The 23,103-nt window shown below is 45.0% G+C and overlaps 1 protein-coding gene across 1 annotated transcript in view; it reads left to right on the top strand.

Annotated features, from left to right (window-relative positions):
- Positions 1-23,103, top strand: part of NUP210 (nucleoporin 210) — a gene marked incomplete at its 5' end in the record, with an annotated part of 331,314 nt that overhangs the window by 68,511 nt on the left and 239,700 nt on the right. The window contains 5 exons of the mRNA XM_082265210.1: positions 3,681-3,787; positions 18,185-18,325; positions 18,403-18,540; positions 19,663-19,818; positions 21,776-21,971. Coding sequence (XP_082121336.1) covers positions 3,681-3,787; positions 18,185-18,325; positions 18,403-18,540; positions 19,663-19,818; positions 21,776-21,971 — 738 coding nt within the window. The remainder of the gene's footprint in view (positions 1-3,680; positions 3,788-18,184; positions 18,326-18,402; positions 18,541-19,662; positions 19,819-21,775; positions 21,972-23,103) is intronic.

The raw sequence follows: 23,103 nt of genomic DNA, 5'->3' as shown, positions 1-23,103 counted from the left end.
GTCTGTTGCTGTCCCGCACATGGTCTTCCCTTAGGACCTGCATGTGAGTTCTGGGACTGATGGTATCGTTTTTCAAGACGTTCCCTTTCGCTCAATCCCTCTTGGGGATCCTCCAGGGTGCAGTCCTTCTCGAAGGTGACTGGAATCCAAACTCTCTGGATTTGCGGATCCGGCTGAGCCAGGTGCCCAGGGAGTCTTGCACTGGAATCCGTCCTCCCCTTCTACTGGACAATTGTCACCACGGATGCAAGCTTGTACGGGTGGGGAGGAGTCATCAGCAGGTTCTCTGCTTCGGGAGTATGGTCCCTGGAGGATCCAGGTTACCGCTTATTGTCCTGGAACTGAGAGCGATCCGGCTTTACCTAGTTCACTGGATCGGGCGCCTGCAGCTGTCCGGTGCACATTCAATCGTCTACGCCGCAACCGTTGCTTGTTTCATTCACCAAGGGGGCACCAAGGGTGTCCTTGCGGCCTTGGAAGTTATGATTCTTCGTGAGGCAGAGCGCCTTGTTCCAGCTCTATCCGCTGTTCCCTTTCAAGGTGCGGAGAAAAAAATAAATTGTCAGGCGGATTGCCTTAGTTGACAGGCCCTGGATGCAGGGCAATGGTCCCTTTTTATCCGAAGTCATTCCAGCAATTGTGCCTTCGTTTAGGGGCACTCCGAAGGTGGTCCTGTTGTCATTGCATCTACAGGATATTGCAGAGGTCGTGGTCCACTCCCGGGACCCTCTGGCAGGTTCAATGGTGGCACAATGGTGGCACCATGGGTTCTGTCATAGGCAAGAACATTTGCTAGGTTCAACATGAACGATGCTGAGAAGTTTGGGCTTTGGGGACTTTTCTGCTGTTCGCACTCCTCATTTTATGGCACTGCTTTGGGACGTCCCTACTGATATGGATCAGAGAACTGCGTCTGTCAATGAACGATGGAGAAAACTGGATTTTTGACTTACCGTAAAATCCTTTTCTCGTAAGTTCATTGACCGATGCAATACCTGCCCCTCTATTTTGAGTTGGGTTGGTGTTACTTTTCTGACACTGCTTTGATACAAAACTGACATCCTATGCAGGAAGAGGGAGGGTGTACCCTCCGGGACTACCCATAGTCGTAGCCAGAACTTTTCTGCCTAGTGTCCTACTCCTGTAGGGGGCAGTATTACCCTACGGATTTAAATCAGAGAGAACTGCGTCTTAGAGAAGGATTTTACGGTAACTCAAAATCCAGTCGTGTATGTGTGTGTGATATGTATGTGTGTGTGTGTGTGTATATATATATATATATATATATATATATATATATATATATATATATATATATATATATATATATATATATATATATATATATATATATATATATATATATATGTATATGTATATATATATGTGTATATATATAGATAGATAGATAGATAGAGATATATATATATATATATATATATATAGATATATAATATGTGTGTGTATGTATGTATGTATGTATGTATATATGTATATATATATATATATATATAATTACCTACACAAGCTGAGATTAGAAGACTTAATCCCTTCTTCTAGAGTCTGCGGTGACCTTTACAATACATGAGACAAACATTATTTCTAAGCGGACTAACACAAAGTTAAGTACTAATAAAACAACCTCATTATACACATAATAATGAAAAAAATTAATTCTTTCTAGCAGCCATGAGATCAAATAACACTTGTTAATTGTACAAAAAGATAAAGTTGCTATGGTATAAAAACCCCATTAAAGCCAAAATCAGCATGCTATACACAGGGCCTTCACATAACCTAAAACCTAGAAATAATGTCCACTTTCCACAGATATAGTTAAGCATATGCAGGGTCTAGAATGAGGACATCGGCATTAATCAATTTGTGTACATGAGTGTCCAAGTTACATAGAAAAATGTAGTGTGACCAGTGTTGATATAAATCCTATCTATCCATATCGTATATCATTGACATGAATCCTGTGGTTTAGCAAACACATGAGCCATTCTTCATTCCCAAAGCTGAAAGGATGTTCCAATGTAATGTAATTTGCTGCAAAAAAGAAAACTCATTAAGCTGGGGATATAGTATATAGGGCATGCTGTTTTATCTTCTTTTAAATTAATCGCATAAACCTCCAAGAAATTATCCCTCTTTGCTAAGATTTGAACGTTTGTGAAGGATTTCTCTTAGGTGATGGAGTATTATCTCCTTTTATAGATTCACATGTACAACAGTCCTTTTGAATCTCACGACTAGCTCCTAAGATTCCACACCGCCATAACATTGTCCTTGCTATAAAGTGGGATATAAGCGGCCAATCCAGTACCAATATAGGCGCAATAAAGCTTGGCTTGCCTATGTCACTCTCCTGGGCAAATTCAAATTGAAGACTCAAGACACCTTAGCCTTGTGAGCAATGGCTTAAGTGCAATCGAATACTCACATCCCCATTGAAATCGCGTCCCTGTTGTAGGATAAAGCAAAGTCCCAATCAGTATGGTCCTCATGGGAATAAGAATAACATGGTGTGAGGTTCCCAGGTGCTGACATGTAGTATTTCAGATAACGAAAATACAAAACGAGTGACATTCCATATTGTTACAGCTATCTACAAATAGGTACAGTATAGTTGCATAAGAGAAATGATATCTCCCATATATAAGCAAATAGTTTAACATCAATTTGATGATGGGGTCTGATACAGCCAGTGGTCCTTGGTTTACCATGGTACCTCAGCAGGGCATAATCAGAAATCCAATATACATTCATAAAACACTAAATACGATTTGTAGTACTGGAGTACTAGTGCCATCTCTAGCAAAGATTGGCATTTTTAATCTTGAAGGTTTGAAGCTTGGGGTATCGTTCAGGCCTGGGGGCGTGGTTGCCCCAAATGCAGTGGTACTGTATCCAGAGCTGAAAATGATATACACAAAGCATTAAAGTTCTGCTGCAAGCCTACAAGTCTGTTAATGGGTATGAACATGTTTACACATAATCCTAGATTCGGCACCAGAGCTGTCTTTTGGTCATGCCATTGCACGTTAATCTTTAATCAATTCTAATAGAAACAACTACTTTTATAAAATGGTAGGATGTGGTACCATGAAATTATTTAAAAAAAAACAAACAATAAAGCGCTTTATACTTGCCTGCTCTGTGCAATGGAATTGCACAGCATGGCCCTGTACCTCCTCTTCTCGCATCCCCTGCTGGTGCTCCTGGGTTCTTTCCTCCACTGAGTGCCCCCATAGAAAGCTGTTTTTTATCGGGGGCACTCGTGCCTCTCTGTCTGCATCTATTGACATAGACCGCAGTGGCTCCTGCTGCCTCTGCAAAGTGCGAGAAGTGAGGGGAGAGCAGAGCTGCAGACGGCACAGCTCTTGATCGAAGTAAAAGTGGGGGTGAGGGGGGGGATACTGATGCCTAAACATTTTTTAACTCAATACAATGAATGCATTAAGGTAAAAAATGTTTAGGCTTTAGAACAACTTTAATGGAAATTTTGGAAACTGTATATCTGTGGATATTGTACTGTGGCCAATCAAAAATCTTGTCTTGAAACATCATTATTGTACATATAAATCAAATTTTACCATTTTTGTTATTCCTTTCGACTTGTGTACCTGGACAGCTCTTAAGACTTGTTTTCATTGATATTTACTTAAATATTTCAGGATTTACTGTATACCCTGGAGATGAATGGGTGCTTGAAACTGGAAGATACTATGAAATAACTATCGATGTGTATGACAAATCCAGCAACAAGGTCTATTTATCTGATGTGAGTATACATTAAAAAAGGTTTATCTTAACTGTACAATTTAGTTTATAGGTTACAGGTTTAATTTAGGTTGCAAGATTAAAGGTTCGTACCTTTTTACATGATTGGACAGTGGTAAAGCTTTAAAGGTCTTGCCTCTGGGCGCTTCCCCTTTAGATCTACCCCACTCCATGAACTTTTTCTACTTCATAGAAAAATCACCCTTAGCCACTCTTATTTTTCTTTATTATTTTTTCTTGGAATTCTCCAATTCCCCACTTCTAACGCCACAAATGGAAGCAGTGCATCCGGGTCAGCATATAATATTGAGCACTGGATCCAGCATAGGCGCTCACTTTGAGGCGTGTAGCCAACAACAGTGTGCTTTACACATCCAGGGCCATTGTTCATCTGGAACACAGTCCCTGAAAACCCCTGTACTGTGTGCTTTTGACTGGTAAACCAAGTGAAAGGGAGCCATTGCAAATTCACAGGGGAACATTCGATCTGTCGACAGCCCGCACAACACTGTTTGAGTGACAACGTGCCCATTGCACTGGAACAGGAGCCAGCTCGAAGACCGATTTTCAGCATTCAACTGTAGCTCTATGTAAAAACTGCTTTAGTACAGCCCTCTTTTCCCAGGGCTCAAAAATGCCCTGCCTCTTCTGCTATTCCTGCTTCTCCACCTGAGTCAGATCCCAATATGCCTGTCCTAGACAAGGCAGACACATCAGGGAATGATGAGGGCATTTAGGCAGTATTGGAGGAAAATGCTGAAAATGTTTCTGTCCAGAATGGGGCTTTATTGAATAGGGAGTTTCAAGCAACATGCATGCGAACGTGAAAAGGCTCATTGCTGCCTTCTGCAAGACTCCTGGCATTGTGCAGCCTAACTCTCCTTGTCTTACCATGCCCCTTTGGGTACACACAGACCTGAAAAATATTTTAAAACATTCCTTGTTCATGAACAGGCAGAATATGCAGCCTATGACAATTAGGTCACCCCCCCCCCCCCAAAAAAAAAAAAAAGATGAACAATATCCAGTGGAAAAACTTTCACAAAAGTCATCTATGCCTCTGGCTGATCCTGCAATCTCAGTCTTTAACCCCTTACTGTACATATTGAAGCTGTTCGTTCTTTCAAAGATTTTGTACATGGAAGGTTTAAGACGCTTTACTCTTGCTGATCTAGCTCCATTTAGTATGATAAACCGCAGCTAACTGGACTAGGGCAATAAACAACCAACATGACCCTGTTTTCCAGCTTCCAGGGGGCATGTCCTTTTGAAAGCTTTGAGAGTGTCCAGTCACCTGAAGGCAATGAGCCTATAACCCAGGGTCTACAAATAATTTGCCTGTGTTCTGTTCTGTACTACAAGATGTGGACTTTACAGGCAAGTCTAGGACTAGACACTAGCAAAACAAACTTTAGACCAGCCTTTGATCACTCCTCCCACTGCCATCATCTGTTTATTTCTATTGTTCTAGAAGAATGGATGTCTTTTTTACAATAATATACTTTTTTTTTTTCCTTTCTTTCTTAAATCTGGCTTCTCCTCAGCCTGGGAGCTTCCTCAGTTGCATAGGTCACTCCTGCACAGTGTTCGATCTTAATAGGCACAAACAAGAGGACACGTCTGTCCTTTAAAACTTTTGTTATCCCAACACTTCAAAATTCCTGATATGTGGCTCCTGTATCATGTACTTGTATGAGAGAGTCTCCTGTTCTTTGTATTGCTTCCTTTGTGTGAAATCCCTGGTGTTCCTGCTGGTCCCCTTGCTTTCCTTTTAAAAACTGACCACGCTTTGCAGGGGAGCACATTGTGATTAGTTCTCTAGTTACATAGTTACATAGTTACATAGTTAGTGAGGCTGAAAAAAGACACAAGTCCATCCAGTTCAACCTATGATGTGTGTGTGTGTGTTTGCTAACCGTACATTGTATACCCCTGTATGTTGTGGTCTTTAAGGTGTCCATCCAATAGTTTTTTGAAACTATCAAGGCTCCCCGCTGATACGACTGCTTGCGGAAGAGAATTCCACATCCTTACTACTCTTACAGTGAAGAACCCCTTACGCACTTTAAGGTTAAACCGCCTTTCCTCAAGTTTTAGTGAGTGGCCACGTGTCTTATTGTATTCCCTTACTCTGAATAGTTTGTTCCTTATGCTAGGGTCGCCAGTACAGTATTTGTACATTGATATCATATCCCCCCTCAATCGTCTCTTCTCCAGAGAGAATAAGTTCAGTGCTTGTAGTCTTTCCTCATAGCTGATGTCCTCCATTCCCCTAATTATTTTTGTTGCCCTTCTCTGGACTTTCTCCAGTTCCAGCACATCCTTCCTGAGGACCGGTGCCCAGAACTGGACAGCATACTCCAGATGTGGCCGGACCAGAGTTTTGTAGAGTGGAAGAATAATCTCTTTATTTCTGGAGTGAATCCCCTTTTTTATACAACCCAGTATTCTGTTGGCTTTGCTTGCAGCGGCTTGGCATTGCATGCCACTTCCAAGCCTGTTGTCTACCAGTACCCCCAGGTCCCTTTCCATCCTAGACTCACCCAGAGGTTCCCCCCCTAGTGAGTAGCTTGCTTTCTGGTTACTGGCCCCCAAGTGCATTACTTTACATTTTTCTACATTAAACCTCATCTGCCATGTAGTTGCCCACCCCGTTATTTTGTTCAGGTCTGCTTGCAAGATTTCCACATCCTGTATAGAAGATATTGGCATGCCTAATTTAGTATCATCTGCAAATACTGAGATTGTACTAGATATCCCCTCCTCTAGATCATTTATGAATAAATTAAACAGGATTGGTCCCAGGACAGAACCCTGGGGGACCCCACTTTCCACACCCGCCCACTCAGAGTACTCCCCATTAATCACCACCCTCTGGACTCTCCCCTGGAGCCAGTTCTCTATCCAGGTACTCACCTTATGGTCCATACCTACCTTCCTTAGTTTGTACAGTAAGCGTTTGTGAGGAACGGTGTCAAAGGCCTTTGCAAAGTCCAGATACACCACATCCACAGGCTTACCTTTATCTAAGTGGCAGCTCACTTCATCGTAGAAGGTTAATAGATTGGTTTGGCATGAACGATTTTTCATGAATCCATGCTGATTACTACTTATAATACCGTTTTCATTACTAAAGTCTTGTATGTGGTCCCTTATCATCCCCTCCAAAATTTTGCAGACTACTGATGTTAGGCTGACCGGCCTATAGTTACCCGGGATATATCTCGGCCCCTTTTTAAATATTGGTACCACGTTGGCTTTTTTCCAATCAGCTGGCACCATACCTGTCTGTAAACTATCCTTAAAGATCAAGAATAATGGTCTGGCAATCACCTGGCTGAGCTCATTAAGAACCCTTGGGTGCAAGCCATCCGGTCCCGGGGATTTATTTATGTTAAGTTTCTCTAGTTTAGCTCTAAGTCTATCCTCTGTTAGCCATGGCGGCACTTCCTGAGGTGTATTATTTAGTTCGGCCTTACAAGCTGGGTTCGTGTAGCCCCCCGATTCCTTTGTGAAGACTGAAGAAAAGAAATTATTTAACACTTCCGCCTTTTCTCTGTCCTCTGTGGCCATTTTTCCTTTATCATCTTTTATGGGGCCAATGTGTTCTGGCCTCGCTTTCTTACTGTTTATATACTTAAAGAACTTCTTGGGGTTCTTTTTACTCTCCTCCGCTATATGTCTCTCGTGTTCTATTTTAGCCGCCCTGATTTCATCTTTACATTTCTTCTTACACTCTTTGTAGTGCTTAAATGCTGCCAATGACCCCTCAGTCTTGTATTTTTTGAAGGCCTTTTCTTTAGCTCTAATATACATTTTTATGTTGGAGTTTAGCCACCCAGGGTTTAGTTTTGCTCTTTTAAATTTATTTCCCTGTGGAATGCACTGGCCCACCCCCTTGTTAAGTATGCTCTTGAAGCACTCCCATTTTTCCTCCGTGTTCTTTGTTCCCAGGGTTCTATCCCATTTGATATTTTCTAGCAGCGAGCGCAGTTTAGGGAAATTGGCTCTTTTGAAATTCAGTGTCCTTATATTACCCTTGTGTTTCCTATTACTGTAATTAATACTGAAACCAATTGACCTATGGTCACTGTTCCCTAAGTTGTCCCGTATTTCTATATCCGTGAGCAGGTCTGTATTGTTGGTAATCAGTAGGTCAAGTACCGCATTGTTTCTTGTCGGTGCATTCACCATCTGACCCATGAAATTGTCCTGCAAAACATTTAGGAACTGCCTAGCCTTGGCTGAATGCGCGGTTCCTTCTGCCCAGTCTATATCAGGATAATTAAAGTCCCCCATTATAATGACATTTCCCATCCTTGCTGCCAATCCTATTTGTAACATGAGGTCCGCCTCCCCCTCCTCCCTCTGGTTGGAGGGCCTATAGCATACGCCCAATATTACCTTCCACACCGTGCCTTCCCTTTGAAGCTCTACCCATAGGGATTCTGCTTCGTCCATAGCTCCATTATTAATATCATCCCTCATATTTACCTGTATACTGTTCTTAATATACAAACATACCCCTCCCCCTTTTTTACCCTCTCTATCTCTGCGATAAAGGGAATACCCCTGAATGGTCGCTATCCAGTCATGAGAGCTGTCAAACCAAGTCTCAGTTATCCCCACAAAATCTAAGTCCTCCTCAAACATCAGCAGCTCCAGCTCTCCCATCTTGTTGGCCAGGCTTCTGGCATTGGTATATAAGCCTCGTAATTTTGATGTTTTTAGGCTGCTCTCTTGATTTTTCCCCGTACCCACCCTGGGTATAGGAGCTCCGAACACCCTACCGCTAATGCCCCCATTTCTGCCCTCTGAAGCTTGCTTTCCACTGGCTAATTCTACATCTGTACCCTCCCCCCCATTCCCTAGTTTAAAAGCCCCTCTAACTTTTTGGCCATCCTCGCACCCAGTACGGCTGCACCCACCCCATTTAGGTGCAATCCGTCCCTACCAAAGAGCCGGTGACCGACTGAGAAGACGGCCCAGTTCTCCAGGAACCCGAAACCCTCCTTACTACACCAGCTCCTCAGCCACTCGTTAACTTCCCTAATCTCCCGCTGCCTCTCTGGTGTGGCTCGAGGTACAGGTAGTATTTCGGAAAATACTACCTTGGAGGTCCTAGTCCTCAACTTAGCGCCTAAGTCCCTGAAATCGTTTAGGACTCTCCGTCTTCCTCTGCCTATGTCATTGGTACCCACGTGTACCATGACAGCTGGGTCTTCCCCAGCCCCACCCAATAATCTGTTCACCCGATCCGCGATGTGCCGAACCCGAGCGCCCGGCAAACAACAGACTGTTCGGCGCACACGGTCTTTGTCACAGATTACACTATCTGCCCTTCTAATAATTGAGTCCCCTACCACCAGCACCTGTCTATCCTTTCCCTTTCTCCCGGCCTCACTGGAGGAGTTCTTCCCCTGGCAGCTAGGGGTGTCGCTCTGCTCCAGCAATGCTGGTCCCTGACTGGTTTCCCCAACATCACACAACGGGGCGTATCTATTGGGGTGCTCCAGCCCAGGATCAGCCTCCTTGACTTGTCCCCTTCTACCCCTCCTAACTGTCACCCCTCTGCTCTGCTCTGATGCCTGCACCTCCGATACTCCGCCCACCTCTGTGCAGGCCCCTGCCTGCACCTGATTGGTACAATCCTGGCTCTCCTCCGGTATGGACATTCGTCTCAGTGTTGCCAGCTGCTTCCCTAGATTCAGGACCTGAGCTTCCAGGGAAGCAACGTGCTCCCATTTTGCGCATTTGTATTCGCCCTCGATCGCATGACCGAGGAACGCATACATATCACAAGATGTACACCGAGTCGCATCTCCACACCCGCCGGGCATTGTACCTACTATCTAATCTAATGGGGATTCAGCGATTTAAGTCTATCCTATGTGGCTATTTCCTGGCTTCCTAACGCTACCTTCTCACCCTCTGGTATTCCGCTCCACTCACTTGACACCGGTCAGTCACCCAACACTCACAATCTCACAGCCCGGTCAGACGCACAACGCTGAGTCGCACGGCCCGGTCAGACGCACAACACTAAGTCGCACAGCCCGGTCAGACGCACAACACTAAGTCGCACAGCCCGGTCAGACGCACAACACTAAGTCGCACAGCCTGGTCAGACGCACAACATTCAGTTGCACAGCCCAGTCAGACGCACAACACCGAGTCGCACAGCCCGGTCAGACTCACAACACTGAGTCGCACAGCCCGGTCAGACTCACAACACCGAGTCGCACAGCCCGGTCAGACGCACAACACCGAGTCGCACAGCCCGGTCAGACGCACAACACCGAGTCGCACAGCCCGGTCAGACGCACAACACTCAGTCGCACAGCCCGGTCAGACGCACAACACTCAGTCGCACAGCCCGGTCAGACGCACAACACTCAGTCGCACAGCCCGGTCAGACGCACAACACTCAGTCGCACAGCCCGGTCAGACGCACAACACCGAGTCGCACAGCCCGGTCAGACGCACAACACCGAGTCGCACAGCCCGGTCAGACGCACAACACTCAGTCGCACAGCCCGGTCAGACGCACAACACTCAGTCGCACAGCCCGGTCAGACGCACAACACCGAGTCGCACAGCCCGGTCAGACGCACAACACCGAGTCGCACAGCCCGGTCAGACGCACAACACCGAGTCGCACAGCCCGGTCAGACGCACAACACCGAGTCGCACAGCCCGGTCAGATGCACAACACCGAGTCGCACAGCCCGGTCAGGCGCACAACACCGAGTCGCGCAGCCCGGTCAGACGCACAACACTCAGTCGCACAGTCTGGTCAGACGCACAACACTGAGTCGTACAGCCCGGTCAGACGCACAACACCGAGTCGCACAGCCCAGTCAGACGCACAACACCGAGTCGCACAGCCCGGTCAGACGCACAACACTCAGGTAGTGATAGGTACTCCCAGACACTCAGGTAGCAACAGATACTCCCAGATACTCAGGCACTCCCAGATACTCAGGCACTCCCAGATACTCAGGCACTCACAGGTACTCAGGTGCTCCCAGATACTCAGGTACTCACAGGTACTCAGGTGCTCCCAGATACTCAGGTACTCACAGGTACTCACAGGTACTCACAGGTACTCAGGTACTCACAGGTACTCAGGTGCTCACAGGTACTCAGGTGCTCACAGGTACTCAGGTGCTCACAGGTACTCAGGTGCTCCCAGATACTCAGGTACTCACAGGTACTCAGGTGCTCCCAGATACTCAGGTGCTCCCAGATACTCAGGTGCTCACAGATACTCAGGTGCTCACAGATACTCACAGATACTCAGGTACTCACAGGTACTCACAGGTACTCAGGTACTCACAGGTACTCACAGATACTCAGGTACTACACCCTCAGTCAGTGTACAATCTCAGTCACCAGTCTTACTTACCTAGTGTATGTCCCTTTAAGTCTGTCTCTAGCAGTTCCTGGCTGTTTTTTTTTTTTTTTCTTTCCCTCAGACGGTCAGTCTCCTAGCTATGCTTGGAACGCCGTTTACTTTGCTCCAATGATCAAACTTGTCCTGGCACGCCCCCACTGCACAGCCATTCACTGTGCATTCCATTCCATATCTTCTTTGACCCTTGGGTTATGCTGCTCTCCATAGGAGTAGGACTAGGTGGAAACAAATTTGACTACGCCCCTAGGGCAGCCCTAGGGAGTATACCTCCCACTTCCTGCTTTAGGACTTCAGTTTTTTTTCTGCCTAGTCAGGAGTAAGGACCTAGTTCCTTGCTGGGATCTCTGGTCCTGGCATGTTTTCATTTTTTAAATTAACTTTTTTTTTTTTCTTTATTTTCGGTTTCTGTGAGAACTACAATCAACTGCCGGACTGGGCGACACACCTGATATCCTAGATCTGGTCTTCCCAGTCTGGCCAGCGAGCGTAACCCAACTTTAGCTCTGTGCTAGGTTGGCTGTGACGTAGCCCCACTGGATGGGGGCTGGCCAGCGAGTGAAACGTCTCGCAAGGACTCATAGTCCTGGTCACCACCTGAGTCGCAGCGTACCTCCGGCCACAGCCCCCTTATTCCAAGATGGTGCGGTGGACTGCCCGGAGTGGTGCCCGCTCCGTTCCCTGGTGTGGTAAGTAGTGCCCCCCCCTTTCGCCTCTGCGCAAATGGGGTGGACACGGGCCCTTCCCTTGGGTTTGTAGGCCCCCTATGTGTCCTTCTGTTCCACATGGTGACCCCCCCCTCCCTAGAGAGGTCCCTCTGCACAAGTCGGAAGGGGGGAGGAAGTGCGCTGCTAGCGGCTCACAACAATGGCTGGGGGCCCCCCTGGCAGACTACACATACCTCGGGGGTCCTGGGTGCTGCCATTTTACTGTGAATCGCGGTTTCTGCAGCTTTGGCGGTCATGTTTGTGTAGTCCAGCGCCCCTGTTTTTGGAGTTTACCATTGCAATCAATGCGACGGCCATTTTCTTGTAGTCTGTGGAGCGGTGATGCTGCGTTGGGCCTCTAGTGGCGGTTTAGACTCTTCCTCCTTTCTGATCGCCACATGGCACGCAGCTTGGTGGTCTGCATCCTTCCCTAAGTTGGTTGTGGCGAGTCCCTGCGGGGTACTGTTCCCTCTCTGCTATAGCAGGGCCGCTGGTGCACTGGGACTTGTAGTTCTACCTCTGCAGAAGTTAAGGGGGTTTTTTTATTGCACTTTTTTCACAATGTTGCGGGCGGCATCCGGGTTAACCATGGAGGCCCTGGAGCACGTGTCCTCACCTGACCCACTCTTGGAAGCTGCGGGACCCTCTTAGTCTCAGTTTGCCCTGGCGGCCATGATGACGGTCCTGCAGTCATTAGTGTCAAGAGTAGATATGGCCATTTTAAAGCGGCTTAGCAAGAAGCACCCTCTGCCTTCACCTGTTTTCTCTTCCTCCTCAGATTCTCAGGTGGATGTGGACGCGAGTCCGCCCTCTTGGTCTGCATCTTTGCACCCGGAGTCCTCTGAAAGTGAGGATGAATCCTCTTCCACTGCAGCAGCACATGAAAAGGCGCTTGTGGAGGCACTGATTTTGTCAGTGCGGGAAACTTTAAAACTGTAAGACACTGCTCATGCTGCGTCCGTGCAATTTGGTACCCGCAGACCATCCAAGGTGTTTCCCTTTCCTGCCTATTTCAATGAGATTGTCGCAAGTCAGTGGGTATCCCCGAAACACATGGTTAGGATACCTAAGCATCTCAGTCGGAGGTATCCTTTTGAAGAGTCCCTTTTGAAGAAACTGACAGTTCCACCAGTGGTGGATTCTCAGGTTTCCAGATTGAATAAAGCCACGCTTCTTCCGGTGGAGGATTCCCCATCTTTTAAGGACCCGGTGGAGAAGAGAGCTGATGCTTTGGTCTGTTTCCTTTATGCTGTGGCAGGTTTAATGCTGAGGCCTGTGTTTGCCATCACCTTGGTCTCCCAGACCTTAACAGAATGGGCAAAGCTTCTGTGCCAGGATATGAAAGGGGGTCAACATCACCCTGAGTTGGTGGAGTTGGCGGATCAGTGGATACAGGGGTTACTGTATATCTGTGAAGACTCTCTGGGTGCGGCCCCTTCAACCTGCAGAGTGACACTTCGTTGCATGATTTGGCTGAAATACTGGTCAGCGGACCAGGCTTCTAAAAGGTGTTGACTGATCCCCCCTTTTTTAGGAGACCGCCTGTTCAGGGCTTCTATGGAAGAGATCATTAAAGGTCTTACGGGAGGTAAGAGTACTCTGCTTCTACAGGTTGCAAAGAGCCTCGTCGTAAACGTGGTCCTTCCTTTTCGGCTCACAAACTGCCCATTCATCCTGCGGGCTCGCAGGACAAGGGACAAAAGTTAACCGGTCACTTCGCGGGGGGTTCCAAGAGGCCTTGGGCTGGTAAGTCAAAAGCGGGTTCCACTAGTTCTGCAGACAAGCCCTTCTCTGCCTGAAGGGGCACCCTCACCCATATCTGGGGTGGGGGGACATCTTCGCTTCTTTCCAAACCCATGAACCTCTCTCTCATTCAAGACAAATGGATCCACAAATTGATTCGGTCCGGTTACGAGATTGAGTTTCGGTTATTGCCTCCGGCAAGGTTCTTTCCTTCCAACTTGCACCTGTCCCCGGATCAACTACAGAGTTGGAACGTTTTCAGGGATTTTCTTCGAATGTATTTACTGTTCTCAGGAATGAAGGCAAGGTCTGTCTGATCTTGGATCTCACGGCCCTGAATCGCTTTGTTCGGGTTCATGAATTTCACAGGGGAGGGGTCTGGAGCATGGGTTTGGACTCCAGAGGAGTCTGGTCTGCCGATCAATATCCTGGAGATTCGGACAAACAGGCTTTGCCTGTGGACGGATCATCTGCAGGGGTGTCCATTAGGAATTCAGTCGGACAATGCCACGGCTGTGGCATATATCAATCATCAAGGGGGCACCAAAAGTGCCCTAGCGGCCAGAGAGGTAGCTGGCATTCTAAGGTGGGCAGAACAATATGTTACAGCCCTCTCTGCTGTGCACATTCCAGGGGTGGCAAAATTGGCAGGTGGACTAACTCAGTCGGCAGGCCCTGAGTCCTGACGATTGGTCTCTTCAAGTCTTTCAACAACTGTGTCTCTGGTGGGGGACTCCGGATTTGGATTTGTTGGCTTCTCGTCTCAACCGAAAGGTTCACAGGTTTTTGGCAAGATCTCTGGATCCTTTGGCCGACGCTGTGGTGGCCCTTTGGGGTCTGTATCGTCTGATTTACACTTTTACTCCTCTTCAGCTTCTGTTGAGGCTTCTGCACAGAATTCCAGTCATTCTGGTGGCTCCAGACTGGCCTCGCCGGTCTTGGTAGGCAGGCCTTGTGAGGCTGGTAGCCGATGTTCCTTGGAGACTGCCTCTAAGAGAAGATCTTTTGTCTCAAGGGCCGATCTTCCATCCTGCTTTACGATCGCTGGTTTTAACAGCCTGGCTATTGAAAGCCAGATGCTGAAGGATAGAGGGTTGTCTTATTTGGTGATTTCTACACTGTTAATCTAGAAAATCTACTTCTAGGAAGATTTATCACATATTTTGGAGGGCGTACGTTTCTTGGTGTGCGTCTTGGGTGGGGGGGTTCCTTTTTCGGTGTCCCGTCTGCTGGGGTTTCTACAACAAGGTGTAGGTACACATATGGCTCTGGGTACCAACAAGGGCCAGATTTCTGTCTTGGAATTTTTTTTCCAACGACCGTTGGCTGCAAATGGTTTACACTTTCGTCCAGGGTGGGTCGCCACCTAGCTCCTCCGGTACGGTCTCTGGTACCTCTGGGGGATCTCAATTTGGTACTGTCGGTTCTTCAAAGACCGCCTTTTGAAAATATTTGTGACTTTCCTATGCTTACTCTGTCACAGAAGGTAACTTTTTTGGTGGCTATTACTTCTACACGCAGGGTGTTGGAACTGGCTGCGTTGTCCCCTTCAGTCATTTCTTCCCAAGGTCGTCTCGGGTTTCCATTTGAATGAAGACATTGTTTTGCCTTCCTTGTGTCCTAAGCCGACCCATCCTAAATAAATTGCTTTGCATTCCCTGTGGTTCAGGCAATCAGGGTGTACCTGGCGGCAACTGAGTCATTTAAAAAATTGGATTCTTTGTTTATCCTTACAGATGGATCTCATAAGGGGCAGGCCACATCTGCTGCAACCATTTCCAGATGGATCAGGCAGACGGTGGTGCAGACCTATTCCATTTAAGGGTCAGGCTCCTCTTTTCTTTAAGGCACATTTTTCAAGGGCGCTTAGTGCCTCCTGGGCCTTCGGTCATCAGGCGTCAGTGGTTCAGGTGTGCAAGGCGCCACATGGTTGTCTGTGCATACATTCACAAAGTTTTACAAGGTGGATGTACTCACATCTGTGGATGCTGCTTTTAGCCGCAACGTTTTTCAGGCTGCTGTTGCCGAGGTTCCTGCCTCTTGATGTTTTATTCTTTCTGGTTGGTGAGCTTCAGTTGTCCCTGGTTTACCTGGTTGGCTATGTTTAGCCCTTTTTGGGAATCATGTGCATTGCTGTGCTTTTCCCACCCATCATGTTGACACTGCTTAGGGACGTCCCAAGGGTCAAAGAAGATATAGAGCTGTCCGTCAATAAACAAAAGAGAAAACTGGATTTTTTTTCTTACTATAAAATCCTTTTCTCTGATCATTGACTCGCACAGCACCCACCCCTCTGTTTAGTTGGGTTATGTATTCTTTCGACACTGCTTGTTACAAACTGAAGTCCTATAGCAGGAAGTTGGAGGTATACCCCCTAGGGCTGCCCTAGGGGCATAGTCAAATTTGTTTCCACCTAGTCCTACTTCTATGGAGAACAGCATAACCCAAGGGTCAAAGAAGATATGAAGCTGTGTCCTTCAATGAACATCAGAGATAAGGATTTTACGGTAAGACAAAAATCCAGTTTTCCTCTATCTGGACATGGTCTGGGCTGTGTAACTTGGCCACAGTTTCTTTAAAGAAGACTAGTTCCTTTTTTTGGCTCAGACAGATCATTTATTCAGGTTTATGATAGCCAAGATCGGGTTCCACCCTTTCCAGCCAAGGTGCACTTTACTAGATCTGTAAATGCTTGATCGGCTTTTCTGCATCAAGTATTTCTTAGATTCGTTAGGCTGCCACCTGGTCATCTTTAAGTTCCGCTCAGGGGATGTTGGGGCCTCATCTGATTGCTGCTACAGGTGTGGAGTCCTGGAGCTGCTACAGGTGTGGAGTCCTGGAGCTGCAGGCAGTTCCCAGTTATCGGTTTGTCTTGGGTCTTTTGGCAATTGTTTGCTGTGTTTTTCAATCATTTGGACTGCTTTTGGATATCCTGAAGGTTCAGCCCCGGTTCACACTACTGCGTGTGCGGGGTTCGCATGTCATGTTGGAGCGCACTGCTCCGACATGACATGCGATCAGCTGTGCGGTGCGAGTTTAGCCATACAGTTTGTATGGCTAAATTCGCATCGCACCCGCAGCAAACACGCACAGGAGGCATTTTTGCTGCCGCATCAGGATCGGATCGCACAGCGGTTCACACTTGTGCGATCCGATCCTGTGCGAACTGCACGATCGCACTGCGATATGCGATCAAACTGGGGGTGTCGTTAAGATTACATTGACACCCCCAGCGGATCGCATATGGCAGTGTGAACTGCCGGGGGTGCGTGTGCGATGCGGGAACAGGCTGCGAATTCGCAGCCTTCCCGCATCGCAACAGTGTGAACCGAGCCTTAAGACTGAGTTTGGATGGATGAGAAAGATAAAGGATTTGTGCACTCATAAAATCTTTTTGTCTTGCAGTCCATTGAAGGACCCACCCTTTTGTTTATGCTCATGCACTCGGTATTGCTTTGCTACAAAACTGACGCATGCTGTCAGTAGCAGTTATTTTGGGCTGACCTGGCCTACATTTTTTTTTTTGCATAGATTTTATTGTATGCAGTCCTTTAGGTAGCAGTGTAAACGCAAAGTTTTAGGATTACCTTTGTTCCTCTTTGCATTTCTTGAAAAGGATTTTCTACAGTGAGTACAAAAATCCTGTTTTACCTTACGTATTCTCCTCCTTTGTCTGTGCTTTAATTCATACATTATATTTACAACCATTTAGAAGTTTTGTTTTTTTTTCCGTGCAAAGAAAGGTTACATATAGCTGTTGTAACCCATCCTTAATTTGATCCATTTCTTAAATCGTGGACTTGTACTGTATATACTCAAGTATAAGCCGACTTTTTCAGCATGTTTCTTCATGCTGAAAAAGCCCCCCCTCAGCTTATACTCTAGTCACGGTTTCACTTACCTTTTCCCTGGTCAGTGCTTGCGCCGCCGCCGCTCGGGAAAGCCCGTACACGTTCGGCTATTCCCGGGCAGACGGCACATTTGCAGTGACGTGTTGGCGCTGGGAGGCGCCATTTTTAAATGTTACGTGGAAAGGTATGTGAGACTTCTCCGCAGCCCCTGCATCTCCTCAGGAGATGCAGTGCTGTGGGCATGGTACAGGAGATTCTCCTGTAACTTGCCCGCAACACTGCATCACCTGTACCATGTGTGCCATATCTGTGCTATGCCTGTACCATCTGTGCCATGCCTGTACCATGCCCGCAGCCCCTGCACCATGCCCGCAGCCCCTGTTTTGGGTCTCGTGGTGGTCCAGTTTGGTCAGGTAGCTGCTGCATTTCCCACCCTAGACTTATACTCGAGTCAATACGTTTTCCCAGTTTTCTGTGGTAAAATTTCGTGCCTCGGCTTATATTCGGGTCGGCTTATACTTGAATATATACGGGTATTTTACTTTCTCGTGCTACTAATAAGGAAAAGAGAAAAAACTTAAGCATTATATATTTGCAAGTGGCTAACTGAAAGTTATCTTATAATTTACAGCTTCATATGTTGGTTTTGTTCATGGTCTTTAAGAAAATGTATTTCATTTCAGAATATACGTATTGAAGCAAAGATACCAAAGGAATACTTTGAGGTTCTGGAAAGCTCGTTGAATGGATCGTACCATCATGTAAAAGCCTTAAAAAGTGGTCAGACAATAATTGATGCAGCTTTGACATGTATGGTAGATGAAGTAAGTGTGACTAGTTGTATGATCTACAACAGAACATGTTTGATTAGAGCATAACCTTATACTTTTTATTTTTGCAGGATGGGGGTGTTCACGTGCTGGCAAATCCAGTGAGGAACCAGCAAGAGGTGGAAATCTATACTCCGATTACACTTTCACCCAAAATTCTTACTTTTCCCTGGCAGCCTAAGCCAGGAGCTTATCAGTACATAATACAGGTAATATATGTGCTCTTCATTAAACCGGTTTCAGTATTTTTTTGTGTGGTAGACAATATTTAAGTAGTACACTAGTAGTTGAGGAACTAAAGTTAGTGGGAATTAAGAGGGGGTGTCACAGATATAAATGGGGCAAAAGACATATTGCAATGGGAAAGTTGAATAATCCAATAAGTAAATGGAATGTTGTGGAAAAATGTGGAGAATCTTTTGGATATTTGGAGAGTCTTAAATAAATTGTGTATTTAGATAATGGGAAAAACACGTAATTATTTTTTGTAAATAATTTAAGAATTTTTAAGGGATTGGGTCTCAAGAAGCCACATGGAACTTATGTTTGTTGATATAAAAATATATGTATATATTTATGGCTATTAAATATTTTAAAACTTAGAACTGGAGCGAAAAGTTTGGTCAATGTGAATTGTGTGGTTTGTAAAAATGGAAAAGAAATGTTTAATAAAGATGAACTGATTAAAATAAAAAAGCAGGTGTAAAAACATGCTTTTAGAAGTGTTCTGTATTGGCGTTAACGCACGTTTTAGCCACGTTTAGCAGCGTTAGCGTTTAGCAGCCTTTCTCTGTACTCTTCTATTTTTCAACCTCAGTTCCAAATATTACAGCTTAAAACCGTCTAGGATGGTCTTACGCTGTATGCAGGGTTAAGCAGCCTTTAGCAGCGTCAGACGTTTTTACAGCTTAATACTGCTGCGCCAGAACACGCTGGCCCTGGGTTTTTTTACAGCTTAAAAAGCCTATGCCACTTACAGCTCCTAAAAGCCTGTGTGTGCATGAGGCCATAGAATAAAATGGAGGGGTGTTTTTAAGCTACAAAAAAACGCTTGACTCTCCTAAAAGCAGCTGTAAAAACGCCCTGTGTGCATAAGGACTAATTGTGTAGCTAAACATTCAAGATACATTTAGTTAGATTATTTGGACTGCGTTTTATAAACAAGTCAAGAAAATAAAATGCCTGTGGTTTTATAAGCTTTATGTTGGAATTGCATGTGCAAATATAATTTTACAGAACAGGGTCTGTTTGGAAAGTCATTATGTAATTGGTAAATGAAAGCATTTAATTATATCGGTTTTAACTAATTTATCTGTAATTGTGCTTTCAAGGTACAAGGTGGGAGTGGAAATTTTACCTGGTCCTCCTCAAATAATGCTGTGGCTACAGTAACTGTCAAAGGGTTAATGACAACTGGAGATGACATTGGTGTTAGTGTTATACGGGCTCGTGATGTGCAAAATTCTTTACACTTTGGAGAGATGAAGGTGAGTCACAGCTTGCGTTACACCCGCTTTCAGCTAGTTCTATTCTCTTTACAGGTATATGTTGATTTTTGATGAAGTAATTTTTCCTCTAGTATGTATGTATGCATCTTACTCTCCACTTAGATATTCAGAAAGAATATCCTGTTGTGCAAATACCACATCTGCATGTATATGAATGACGTAGTATGTACCCACTTTGACTTGTCTGTGGAAATGGAGACTCCTGGAGTATTTTGGATAAATGTTTTTATGGCCATAACTGAAAAAACGGAACTCCAGGCTTTAAAACATTTTATTTAAATATCTTCCTCTAATATAAATCCACTTTGGGTGTACCAAATGCCTTCAGAAACTCAGTTATTACCTTAATAATGCAGCAGTGACCTTTTTGTTATTCTTCATCTAGCCTGTGCAGAGAGCAGAGCTGTGGGAGGAACCCAGCAGGCCCATCCACTACAGGCTGCCTTCTAAAAACTACAGGAAGTGGGTGGACAAAGACTAGTCACCCTGCAATAGGCGAGAGCAGCTGGGACCAGTCTTTATTACAGGAAGCTCCTGCACAGAGGCACATTTTTTAATGCTGCTTTGCTACACAAATCTGTAGGAAATACCCAAAACACACCCAAGATTTGAGAATATGTATAGCCAATGTATTTAGACAATTTTTGTCTATCTTGAAGTTTGTCTTTAAGGCTTCATTCAGATCTGCACGTTCCCATAATGCTCAAAATACACGCTTTGCTCTTGCGCTACCATTAATTGTTAATGGCATCCTTAATGCTGGAAGGAGACACGCATTTTGTTGCATGGAAAAACACGCAAATCGGAATGCAGAAATACAATCCTTGAGCTTTTTTGACGCTTTTTGTTGCTTGTAGGGCAGCCCATTGAAAGAAATGGTCTGCCCTATGCGTTTCAGGTGAAAAACGTATAAAAAAACGCATTTCAAAAAGCCAGGTGTGAATGGGGCCTAAATATCGGTCTGATCTTTCGGTGTATGACCTGCTGTACAGTAACAGTGATCTGTGTCATTTTTGCTATCATGGTCAAAATAATAGTAGGATTTAAGTTAAAGAAAACAATATTGAAGTGCTGTTTTCTTAGTTTTAACTTTTTTGAATTACAACACGTGGTTTGACCTTCATAGACAGCTATCATCACTAGATAAGTGAAGACCATTTACTGTTTCATTTGCAGTCATTAGATTTTTATGTGATTATTTGCCTTTTTACCCCAAAACAGAGATAGTATGTTGGGTACTGTTCTCAGTACGTAAACATACCTGTTAATTTAAAAGATTTCCTTTTGAATGCATGTAGTAAAACTAGTGTGGCATGATTCTACTGCTGTCTGGGCCAGCTAGAGGAAAACCTAACTTAAAAGTGCCAATTCCTGGTTGCCTCTTGCTTTATTACTTTGAATAAAGGATATGGAAAAGTATGCAATAATTAAAGTTAAACCCATCAGTAGCCTTGTTCGGAGTCCGTGACTTAGAATCTTTCTTTGCTCATTCAGATGTGACAGAACCTCTTTCTAGCTTTCTTCCTGACTACTTATACACTCCTGTGAATCACGCTTCCACTGCTCCTCCCTCTGTTGCAGCTAACACAAAATGCCTCCTCCTTCTGGGTATTGGGCCACATGTGCCTGAACAGCCAATTGCCAGATAGAGGGGAAGACATTGTTCATTCTGTGTGTAACCTCTTCCATGTACCAACATTGAGCTTAGACTGGGTTATTTGGTGGAAACTGCAATGGAGAGAGTCACAGGGGAGTACTCTAAAGGTGATTATTTATTTGAGGGGTAGCCTAGGTAGAGACTTATTTTGGAAGAGCAAGGGAGTCACTTTAAAATTTAAAGCAAAAATATTTGTTTGACAGCCAGGTACCTGGTGCTTTCAACAATAGCAACTCTTTATCTTTCTCGTTATCTTAAGACATATCTTTTAAATTGTAGGTGTTTGTCATTGAACCGACTGGCATGGAATTCAATCCTTGTCCAGTGGAAGCCCGCATAGGAAACAGGCTGGAGCTGCCTCTACGGATATTTGGCATCCTCAATGGTGATAATGAGGTAGTGTCATTGAGTGACTGCTCCCACTTTGACTTGTCTGTGGAAATGGAGACTCCTGGAATATTCAAGATCCTGCCAGGTATGTCCTGTCCTAAATAACATATCTGTGAATAGGAAGCTAAAAAATAATACTGCATTCTAATAATATTGCATTCTATGGCTTGAATTTTCTGTGTATGTTCTACAGGATGCAAAATCTTGTGATCGTTTTCAGGGTCCTTAATTAGTGAGAATTAAGGGTATGTGTGACTAACAAAGTAGTAGCCCAGATAAGATCTTTATTCCGCCCAAACATTTTGCCTAGCAATAACCTATAGAGGATTGTTCCTTTTAAAAAAAGAAAAGTAGACTGCCTCTGTTGTGGACTTGGCCATTCTTTGTCTGGATAAATTCTGATGGTCTCTGTAGGGGACATCCTGTAGTTTAACATCTTGTTTACCAAGGTCCATTTATAAACCAACTGATAGTTAAACAGGTTGTAAACCCCCGAGTGCTGTTTGTACCTATAGGTAAGCCTTGTTATAGGCTTACCTATAGGTACTGTAAATAACTCCTAAACTTGCACCGTTTAGGAGATATTTACATTGCGTGCAGCCAATGAGATCATCTGTGCACTCTGAAGAAACGGCCCCCCATGTCATGACCGGCGGCTCCCGCACGCATTCGTGGATTTGACGTCACGCGGCTTTGGCCATTAGCACAGCCAAAGTCCGCAGACCCGGAAGGAAGACGGGTGAAGATGGATGCAGGCTTCCTTTGCAGATAAGTATCATATAATGTGCTAGTATGTGTTGCATACTGCCACATTATGCATTTACTTTGCAGGTAACCAAATGTAAAAGCACCCCTTTTACCATTTATGTAAACCGCATTTGCTACAACTCGGAAGGGGGGGCATAATTCATGGTTAACTCTAAATTGATAACCCAAAAAGACTTTAAAGGGATTGCCTATGGACAGTTTTGTTTACCATAGTTTTTTGCCATTTCATTGGTGCATATAGTTTAAGGCTTGATATTTGTGATATCTACTTGATGGAACCCTATCTTTTATTACAATAAATGTGTATTATATTGTGTTTGTGTGCACTTAAACTCATTTTAGTGAAAAATTTTCCTTTTAAAAACTTTTTATTTTTTTATGAATGGTTGTGCAACTACCACGCAATATAAAAAAAAAATATGCAGAAAATGTCAAATATTTCAGAAAAT

This window comes from Pelophylax lessonae, assembly GCF_965119305.1.
Source record: "Pelophylax lessonae genome assembly, chromosome: 8".
Lineage (NCBI taxonomy): Eukaryota > Metazoa > Chordata > Amphibia > Anura > Ranidae > Pelophylax > Pelophylax lessonae.
The sequence above is the reverse complement of the archived record's forward strand: the minus strand, read 5'-3'. Positions and strand labels throughout refer to the sequence as shown.